The 11,155-nt window shown below is 39.8% G+C and overlaps 1 protein-coding gene across 1 annotated transcript; it reads left to right on the top strand.

Annotated features, from left to right (window-relative positions):
• The first annotated feature begins 6,171 nt into the window (after positions 1 to 6,171).
• Positions 6,172 to 7,474, top strand: LOC113319106 (NDR1/HIN1-like protein 13). The gene has a single exon (XM_026567388.1). It carries the CDS (start codon positions 6,359 to 6,361, stop codon positions 7,181 to 7,183), a length of 825 nt encoding a protein of 274 aa, XP_026423173.1. The 5' UTR covers positions 6,172 to 6,358; the 3' UTR covers positions 7,184 to 7,474.
• The last annotated feature ends 3,681 nt before the right edge of the window (positions 7,475 to 11,155 follow it).

Below are 11,155 nucleotides of genomic sequence, written 5' to 3'. Positions count from 1 at the left end.
CCAAGACCTAGGGCAAGTCGTAAGAAAGACGCTAATAGAAAACCCAATCAATACAACCCCGAAATTACAAAACTAGTTCAACAAAAAGTGAAGAAAAAAATGGTTGCGGAAGAAGAAATTGAACCCGCTCAAAATGAAGAAATTGTGCGATTAAGAAAGTAAGGGCCTACTTAAACTCACTCCAGTACTTCAATTTAATGTTTGCATGTCATATTAGGTCAGAAAAATCGAATGCTTGAATTTGCAGTTATTTGGCCGGCAAGGTGTTTGTTCGACGACCTTGCCGGATTTTCATCGTTAGGGTTTGGCCGGCAAGCTCTTAGGTTGAATATCTTGTCGGATGTTGAATATCTGTAACTGTTTTAACAGGTTGGAAAGTTATTCAACCTGCAACCTTGCCGGCGGCAGTTTTTGTTTAATGAAGCCGACATGTTATAATTTTTTACCCTGCCGGCATGTTATAACTTGTTTTGAAAACATTGGTTCCTGATGCCTTGAATTTTAAAACCGGAATGGTATTTGGATAAAACCATGCCAGATATTTGTAAGCCGGCAATGTTTGGGTAATGGACCTTGGCGACCTGTAATGTGGAAAATTTTTGTATCTCTTGTGTTCATATTTGTTATAAGTCGGCAGGTTATTTGAATGCTACCCTGTCGGCTATAGTTCAGCCGACATATATGTTTTAGTCTACCCTGCCGGCCATTGTTCCGCCGGGTTGGTTATATATCTCGACCCTGCCGACTTTTTTTTTTCTTAATCGTTCTTGTTTAGATTGAAAAAGGAAAAGAAGAAAGCTCTGAAAGCTTTTAGTCCTCCTTCAAGACCTCCTCGTGTTGGTGAAAAACTCTTGACTTCAAGACATCGAGGGGCATACGTTGTGCCGGGAACGCTCAAGATCCGTGTACCGAATGATTCCGAACCACCATCGGAACCAATGATCCAGACGAGACTCCAAATGAAGACCAATCAATTCCATCTGGTAGAAGAGGCGATGATGATGATGATGATGATGTTGATGAAAGAACTTCGGCTGCTGGAGGAGGTAACAATGATGATGATGATGGTGATCAAGAAATGCCTAATGTTGGAGGAGGTGATGATGATGATGATGATGATGATGGTAATGGAGATAAAGATAAGGATATCGAAGATGAAATTGTTGAAGAGGCAGTGGAAGAAGAAGAAGAAGAAGAAGAAGAAGAAGGAGGAGATGGAGAACAAACTCTAGCTATTGTTCAACAAACCGAAGCTTCAACTTCAACTGAAACCGGAAAGAAGAAGAGGGTGATCACTAAACCAGCTAATTCCCACATGCCTCCCCCTCACTTGATGCTTACACTGAAAAAGGTGAGCTTCCAAGGAGGATCCCAAGAGATGGTGGAAATGTTCTTTTTGGATACAAAGACTCATGCGCATGTACGATCCATAATACTATCGTAAGTAATCTCAATCCGTCTTTGTTTTTTATTCAAGTGTGTATCTATCTTAAATTTGCGTCAAGTGTTTGTATTTCTTTTCATTTTGTTTTTTTGGTATTTAGGATCACAAGCATGTCGTCCGTCTCATGAGGCGCCAAGCTTCATGTTCAGTGACTAAGACTTGGAATCTTGAGGATGAATGTGAGTAGGTGAAAGTGATTGTCAAGAACTCCGGGTTGTGGCATGCGGTGGAGAGTTCGAATATTGAGCATGATAGAGTTATTGTATCTGCATTCCGTGAGAGGTTCTACGGAGAGACTGATACAATGTTATTCCTATTCGGTGAGATGGCGATAACTCCCGATGATGCTCATCAAATTCTAGGCCTCGAGGTTGAGGGAAAAGCAGTCAGTGAGGGATTCGATGATGATTTTCTTTCAAGGATATTTACAAATTGAGCCAGAAATTGTTCGGTTGGAATCAGATTGAGACGGAGTCTATACTTGAGAAGAAGGATGGTCGTCTAAGCAAGAAGTTAATTTGAAGAAGTTGAGGGACATATTATTTGACACTAAGAAAATCTTTGATAAGGAAGGAAGGGTGAACCCGGTGCAAATCAATGCTACCGCGTCAGGTTATTTGCTATACGTCCTGGGAAAATGTATCTTCCCCGACAGTTCCGGAAACTTGGTCGACGCCAGTTATATGCAACTATTAGATCCCTTAGATAAGATGCATGAGTATTCTTGGGGTACTGCGGTGGTCGCCTTCTTGAACAATGAGTTGACAAAGTGTTCTAGGGCACTCACTGCGCAAGTTAACGGAAACACATGTCTCTTACAGGTAATTTTATTGTCTAAATCATTTATATTTGAAAAATTCTCGTAAGATAAGATTCTTACTAAACCTTTTTTTTGCATAGGTTTGGATATATGAGCACTTCCCTTCCTTGTTCAAAGGAAACTCCTACATCAAAGTGGATGTGAATGTTGTGGTTGATAAACCAAGAGGGCAAAGGTACAGTTTTAAGGGTGGTCAGGATAAGGACATGCCGCAAAATCTTATCAAACTCCGAATCGTCATCGACAAATTGACTGCGGAGGAGGTGATATTTGATCCGTATCGAGATGCTAGAACTCAACGTTTAATCCAAAGGAGAGATGAAGTTGCATTATACTATGGACCCTTGATGTTGTGCTATGGTGGATATTCAATGTACGATCCACATCGGGTAATGCGAAAATTGGGTTACGTCCAAGAAGAACCTCATTTCGATGAAGAAAAGTCGTTCTTTACTGTGAACAGGGCTGAATGCACCATGTCCCAAAAAACTATTAACGTCTCTTACGCTTCAGCACCAACTCAAGAACATTCGGATAATAGACGTGGTCGTAAAATCGATGTGAGTCTTTTGGACGAGGTGACCACCCGTCATGAAGCTAGTGAGAAATACATGACGTGGTACTTGGGTTGGGCTCGTCCTATTGTGATTAGGGAACCGACTGCTGAAGATTTGGCTCGTAATAAGAAGATGGCATCGAAAGACCCAGCAACAAGTCTTATGTTCTTTGTAAGTATTTTAGAGTTTCTCTTGCTGTTTTAAGCTTACATTATCGAATCATTCTATTAATTGTTTGTTGTTTAATTGAAATTATAAGGAGCAGTTGAAGACCTTTGTGAAGGTGTTGTGTTGTGCGAAAGACAGAGAAGAGCCTTTGTCGATTGAAGATCAAAGCAAGCACATTGACTATGCTTGCAATATTGACAATGAGGATGCCCATGAATTGTTCAAGCAAGATGATGATGAAGTAGAGAGGGAAGAAAAAGCCAGGAGGAAAGCACAAGCCAAGATGAATGCTGATAAAAAGAGGGCTCGTAGTGGTCGTGGTGGTGAAGGTAGTAGTAGTGGTGGTGTTCCTAAAAAGGGTCGGGGTCGTAGCCGTGGTCGTGGTGGTGAATGAATGCAGTCTCTAGTTTATTTCTGGTTAACGGTTGGACAAATGTTTTTTTTAAGGTTTATGTGACATGTTTTCGTATTTTCGACAACAAGTGTTGGATTTCTAGTTGTTGAATGAATGGTTTTTTTAACTATGTAAAGTTTCAATACATATGACGGCATGCTTTTTTTAAGTTACAGTGCCGACCAAACCAGGGCCGGCAAGGTTTTGAACTGTCAAACTGCCGGTCCTGACACCAGAAATTATTTGCATACCAGGGTCGGCAGGGTAACCAGATCAAAACCTAGCCGGCTGTTAATAAGCCGGAAGGGTGTTATATTATCGACCTTACCGGCTATGTGTTGCAGAAGATACCTTATCCTGATGCCTAAAATCATCATAAAGTCGGCATGGTTAAAATTATGTTCCCTGCCGACCACTTAATAGTCGGCACTCTAGTGACCAAATACCATTCCGACGGTTGAAAATAAAATTGCATGAACTCCTGATGCCTAAAAGTCATAAGGTCGGCATGGTAAGAAAATTTATACCCTGCCAGCCATATCGTAGCCGGCATGCTATTGACCAAATACAGTTCCGACGGATACACAGAATAAGATGACTCCTGATGCCTAAAATCATCATAAGGACGGCATGGTAACAAAATTTAGACCCTGTCGACCGGCATTAGTCGGCATACTGGGGAAAACAAACCGTGCCGGCATTTTTAAAATTCAAATTTTTTGCAAGTACAATTGCATTGATTGACTTTTACTTATGCACTATAACGGCTAAATTTGGGCACCATCCTATAAATACATTACTTATCTCCACAAAAAAACACACAACTATTTGCATATACTCACCAAATCTCATATCATCATACATTCCATCTAACTCACCCAATAGCTCTCTACATATAACAATGGCTTCATTTGATTCTAATGAAAAATTGGCAATCACCAAAGCTTGGTATGCGGAAAAATGACTTAGACGTCAATCCTACGAAAGGATGGATTCCACAACCTTTTGGGCTAGGGTACACAAAAAATTTAGCCAAGAGTTTGGGAATCCTAATGCAAGAAGTGTTCAACAAGTCCATGAGAGGCACCTAGTCATCGAAAACGCGGTACTTTCTTTTTTAGCTCTCCAACCTCGGATTTTTAACACTCGCCCCTTCACCTTCTCCATTGCACAATTTATAAGTAATTTTGTGGTTTTTTTACGTAACTCATGTTTTTTTTATCTTCCAATGAAATACCACTAACAAATGTAAGTTTGATTTTGTATTTTTGTAGCATGAAGTCGTGAAAGCGCGCTACTTGGAGGAAAAGGGGAAAGCATTCGCGTTCGATGCAAGTTATCACTTCTTGGCAGAAAGAATCCCGGAGGATAACCCTGACTACTTGGATGTTGTATCGTCTTCGGAGGAGGAAGATTGATGGCTTTAGAAGTTTTTGTATAGGTTTTGTGGGTAGATCTCTATGTAAACCCTCACGAGACTATAACTCGTCCACTATGGTCGCATAGGGGTTCAAAGGCTTGATGCACATGCTAAGTGCATTCGTTTTTCCGTCAACAAGGAGTTGTATTTTATGTTTCAATCAATGTAGTAACCAAAATTGCATGAATAAAGTGAATTCCATCTATTAGAATTCAGTTTTTTTTTGGGATAACCAAAGTCGGCAAGGTTATAAGATTACTACAGTGTCGGCTAAATTCTAGCCGACGAGGTAAGAAAGTTAATAAATGCCGACTACAAAAAGCCGGCAAGGTAATAAATCAATACCATGCCGACTACATACGCATTTATAACAGTCTCCTGTGTATCAAAAAATATTACAGCCGACACCTTCTTCATTCGTATACCTTACCGGCCATAATAAGTCGGCATTGCCTTCATTCGTAGACCTTGCCGGCCTAAAATGGTCGGCATGATCTTCATAAATCGACCTTGCCGACCTTTCATACTTTCATAACTGAAAGTGTGGATTTCTTCTTTGCTTTTGAGTATGATTTCATACAACAGATTTGCAATCCCCTTTTTAGAAGTGTTTCGGTTGTGTGCTTCATTTTCGTTGCAAGAGATATTCTCAAAAAAAAAAATCCATTAAAAATCATCCCACAAAAGTTCATTAAAATTTTTTTTTCATAACTTAAATTCATAAGTTTTAATCTAATTCTACTAAACGGAATTAATTAACCTAATCAGATTGTTTTAATGTTAATTAAACAAGGGCATATTAGTCATTTAGAAAATACAAGGTTAAGAGGTGGGTTCTTTTATTTCAAAATGTCTTGGATTTTGTCCCATTAAATATACCCCAATCAAGCCAGGTTAATTTAGATAGTGAATACGATGGGTCATTTGGCCCTATTTCCTTAGCTAAACACAGAGAGAGAGAGAAAATAGAATGAGGGATCCATTTTTCTGGGTACATGTCCAAATACTAGAAAGACTGTCTAAATACTAGCGGATCTGGGTGGTAATTTTACTTGGGATTTTTCGACGTACAATTGTCCAGATTTCACACATGAATTTTTGCAGGCAAAAAGTTATTGGTGTAAGAATGACTTTGACTAGAAAACCATTGGTTCAGATTTCCCGCAGAAATTTTTGCAAGAGAAGTGTTATTGGCGTACCTTGACCTTGACTAAATAACAAACTTAAAAGGGTTGGTGAAATGAGTTAGGGTTGAGATTTAGGATCAGCCCATTAGGTTAGGTAATATGGGGGGTTAAGATTATGTTAAATCTAAGCAAACCACACTGTGAGTGTCAAACTCAATCAATTTAAAAGGTGTAGCGATAGAAACATAAAACAGATTCCAAAATAAGGAGAAGTGGGAACATCTCATTTGGGTAGAAGGTTGCTTTCTTTCCTTCCCCTAAGCTCCCACCTTCCTCCTTATTCCCTCAGCCTTTTAACATCTCCATTTCTTCACATCTCCCTCTCACTATCTCTTTCTGAAATCCATTTTCACTCTCTCTTACCAAATATGAATGCAGATAGAGTATACCCAAATTCAAAACCAACAACCATGAACCCAACAGTCAACGGAAACGCCACCACCACCACAACACCGCTGTTCCCAGCACCGAAATCGCAACAATACGGGGCATCACGTCCAGCATACCGTCCACAACCAAAGCGCCGTAGCCGTAGCAGATGTTGCTGTTGTTTTCTTTGGTCTACAATGATAATCATAGCACTTATACTCCTGGCTGCCATGGCCGGAGGCGTTATGTACGTTCTTTACCGCCCTCATCGTCCTACGTTCACTCTCACAACACTCCGGATCTCACAATTCAATGTCACGACCAATTCGAAAGATTCAACTAATCATCTCGCATCAAAACTCGATCTTGCGATTTCATCTCGTAACCCGAACAAGAGAATCACGTTCACTTACGATCCTATCTCTGTAACGGTTAAATCTAACGATGTAAACGTTGGTGTTGGTTCGTTTCCTTCGTATGTTCATGGAACTAAGAATACCACGGTTTTAAAAGCAACGCTTGCTAACAACGGTGACAGTATTGAGGAAAGTTCTGTGACTAAATTGAAATCTGATACGAAGAAGAAGACTGGGTTGCCATTAGAGATTGAGATGGAGACGAAAGTGAAGGTGAAAATTGGTGGGATGAAGACATCAAGAATTGGGATTAGAGTTTCTTGTATTGGGATTCATGCTGTGATTACTACTACTACTACTAAAGGTAAGAATTCTACTACTACTGCTACTACATCTACTCTATCTGGTTCTTCTAAACCTCAATGTAAGGTTAATCTTAGGATTAAGATTTGGAAATGGACTTTTTAATTTTTAATGATAATTAGCGTGATCTTAATTTTTACATTTTTTTTTGGGGGGGTTTTTTGATTGTAAATTGAGCAGAATTTGTGGTTTGATGATTTTTCTTTTTTTAGTATTTTTTTTATTATTGTTTGTGGAGTAAAGGAACAAAGAAAAATATAAATATAGTGAAAAAAGAAAAGAAATGGAATTAAATTTTGTTTTGTTTTGTAGGGTTTGTAAGGTGTAAAATTGTTTGATGAATTATTCTATTTTGAAGAATTAAATAGAATTATTAATATTATTTTGGTCATTATTGTTCCTTATTTTCATTTTATTTTTGCACAAATTTGAATGCATAATTAATGAGAGAATTACCTCAGATTCAGCACCTCATTAAATTTCGTAATTAATGTTGATTACAGAAAATATTTGGTAATTAATTAATTAAATAATATAATAATAACATCATGGGCTACATCATGATTCTAGAATTACCCAAAATGAACTGTCGGTGGCATTTCCGTTTGGGACTTTTATCAGGTGGACACGAAGTGCATGAATGATGGTACGACAGTGTTAAGTGGGTCCAGTTCTAATATTTTACAACCAACCGACAATTGTGATGATGAAAATCAATCAATCAGAAATCTTTAATTTTGAAATGAAATTTTTCTGCGTCAAACAACAAGATCGCCGGAAAAACACCATGCTTTCTGCATGGTTACATGTGCAGTGTTGTAACCCTGTCTACTAGTTGATTTAATCGGAAATTTTGAGCTCAAATCTCATCTGTATCGGAGAAAAATGTGACTGTGAACACATTTTTCTTGTAATTTGTTTGATAATATTTTTTAGAGTTAGACGATTTTCGGACTTAGATCACCAACATCATCACTCAGTGATTTTCACAACGGTACTGGAATATGAAATGCCAAACAAATTACCTACACGGCTACACCCTTATAACGAGTCTCGTGACACAAAGGTTAGTAGCGCAAGTTGGTCCGACATGGAGGACCTTTTACACGCATCCAGATGTTTTGATCATGTCGACAGGCCCCACTCTCAAAAGTGCGTAACAGGGCATAACGTGTTTCAGAGAAGAGGAATTTAGCTGTCCACTAACCACGTGCTTCACTTTTGTGAACACAAACATCGTTGTCATCCGAATGTTCACAAATAATGCACGCAGAGTCGTAACAATATAGTAAATAAGCTGTACCTGAAAGGGATGAATTGGTTATATCGAATTCTTGACTCAGATTCCTAATACTCTTCCTCGTCTCATCAACTACAATCATCGTTCTTAACTCGCATAATAAGATAAATAATGGATGAAGTATAAAACGTACGAACATGATGTACTATAAATATCGAATCGAACATGGAAAGTATAAATGCATGAATATAGATGAAACAATTAACTTATATGATTCATCACTCAGATCTCTGTCTGCAGGTTTGGGTTTTTCATTATATGTATGATGGTTACAGAAATAGTCGAATGACTTTGAGATCAAGATAAGCTTGCGTAGCAGGAGGAACTTCACTTACACTTTCTCTATCTCTCCGTCTCTCTCCTATTCTCCTCTCAATGTTTTGGATCCCCCTCTTCACTTGAGAGAGAGGGGTATTTATAGGGAGGTTACGTGGGGCCCACTTCTGAAGCCCGTTATAACCTTATCCTTTTGTGTCTTGTGCCACTTACGCAGAAGTCTTCGTGTTCTCGGCTTTATCTGCGTGTTCTGTTTGAATACGCAGTGCTATCTGCGCTTCCTACACAGGCTGACTGACACCTATGCTGTTTGAGGGTATTTAATGCGGGTAGTTGAGATGTCTGTCCGCGGTAGACAGCTGTCCTCTGCCCCTGTCTTGTCTGCGTCAGTCGGACTATCCCCAGCCGTAGATCTTAGATCTTTCTGGGGATATGATAAAGTGACTCTTGGCTGTCTACGTGTGATATCATATCTTGATGCTCTTAGCCGCATGTCCTCCACGTGTGTCTTTGTGGACACGTGGCGGAAGATGAAATGTGTACCTACAATTTGCCCCTTTTCCTCCTACTGGGCGGTTAATCGAAGTGGGAAGAAAAAACGTGTTATTCTCTTCATCTTCTCTTTATTATTTTCCTAGATTTTATGGCACATTCCCCACTATTTGCAATAACTTCTTCTTGGGTAGTGGAAAAACGTATTACTCTCTTCATCTTCTCTTTATTATTTTCCTAGATTTTAGGGCACATTCCCCACTATTTGTAATAACTTCTTCTTGGGTAGTGGGGCGGTTTTATTTCTCTTTGCATATATATATGAGAAGGAATGTGAAAATTCTCTAATCATAAATTTCATTCCTTCTCTTTCCTCAGAGCTTTTATTTTTTGTTCTCTGCTTTTGTATCCTTGTTATTAATTGCTGCTGCTGCTACTGTTGCTGCTCAAAGCTTTCTGCTGCTGCTAATGTTGTTCCCCGAAGCTTTCTGCTGCTGCTAATGTTGTTCCCCGAAGCTTTCTGCTGCTGCTGTTCGTCGAGGCTTTCTTTTTGTTTATAGGTAAGTGGTTTTACTGTGTTTGATTATCTTTTGATGAAAAATATATTCGTTTTGTACTGTTGCTATATGTGTTTGTGATGAAGAACATATATATAGATGTGTGTATGATTGCACCTATTCGTTATTACAAACAGTAATGATTTCTTCCTTCGTATATGCTTGCCCCTATTTGTTATTTCCCCTTTTATTTAGGGTTTGTTCTTATTTTCCATTTGGTTCATGATTATGAAGAACTGGATGAAATTGGGTTTTTTGATTTTCGTTTTGTCTCCACGGAAATCTGAAACTTGTTTGTGTACTACGCAGACATGGATGACCGTCCGCGGGTTTCTTATCAAACTCCACCGCCGAGTCCGCTAGATCTCCTCCGCGTAGAGATCCTGATGTTTCTCCGCCTGGTGGAGGTTCGTCTAAGTCTTCCCAAGGTGATGCCTGGGTTCATAGAGTTTCGTCTTCTTCTGGTCAGAGGTACTCATCTTCTAAGAAGGGTGAGTCGCAGAGAGGGAATACGCAGAAAGGGGACCGGCCAAAAGAGGCTCTTGGTTCCCGGTATGCTATTTCTCGTCCCTTTGTTAATCCGCGTGATGATCCCAAGAGAACGCGGGATGTCCCGCCTCTTCGGTCAGTGGCGCCTCCTTCCGCGTCTCAGCAACATCCTCTACCTCCCCCTCCAGTGTCTCAACCCAAGGGGAGGTCTTCGAAAGAAGTGGTTTCGAAGACTGATGCATCTAAGGTTCATCCTAAGAGAAAATCTTCCGATAGAAACCCTTCGAAGGATTCTGCGCCTGATCCCGTGGAGGAGGAAGATATTTCTCAGGAAATACGCAGCGTCGCTGTTGGTTAGAAGAAAGTGACCTTCAAACATATTGATATGGAGGTTTTAAGGAAAAGCATGGTCTTCAGCTATTCGATGTTCGTTTTTACGCTGCTGATGATGATATTACTTATGAGATGATATCGACGTATAAGTTTGATGAATTTCATCTGCTGACCACGGTGGGGCCCTTTGAAGCGGGTCTTATGTTGCCTTTGTACAAGTCTGAGGATTCTTTTTATTATGATGTGTTTCCTCGTCGAGAGGGTTCTTCGAAGAACACTCACCGTCCCTCTATTTCCCAACTTCATGGGAATTATCTTCGTGCACTGAGGGAGTGTTATCTTCGGAGCAAAGGAGAGACAATGATGACCCTTTATGTTCCCAATCCTGAGGAAAGGGAGTGGTATACGCCTGAGAATTTTAACAAGTCTTTTGGTGACTATGTTAACAGTAGGAATCGTAAACCGTGGAGGGTGAGTCTTCGTAATATTGCCGCTCCTCGTGGTGAGATCCGCCTTTTGAGTGAAGTAAGTGGTGCTAAGGTGAAGTACGTCCCGGGTACAAATAATTCTACTAACAAACTGGTGTTTCCTACTCGTGAGCGGATCAAGCATGATCATGACTATGAATGG

Source organism: Papaver somniferum, chromosome 10 (genome assembly GCF_003573695.1).
Source record: "Papaver somniferum cultivar HN1 chromosome 10, ASM357369v1, whole genome shotgun sequence".
Classification (NCBI taxonomy): domain Eukaryota; kingdom Viridiplantae; phylum Streptophyta; class Magnoliopsida; order Ranunculales; family Papaveraceae; genus Papaver; species Papaver somniferum.
Note: the sequence above shows the minus strand (reverse complement) of the source record. Positions and strands in the feature narration are given on the sequence as shown.

Bases quoted from the DNA above. Each gene is read 5' to 3' on its own strand.
- LOC113319106 (XM_026567388.1), top strand. From the start codon at position 6,359: ATGAATGCAGATAGAGTATACCCAAATTCAAAACCAACAACCATGAAC.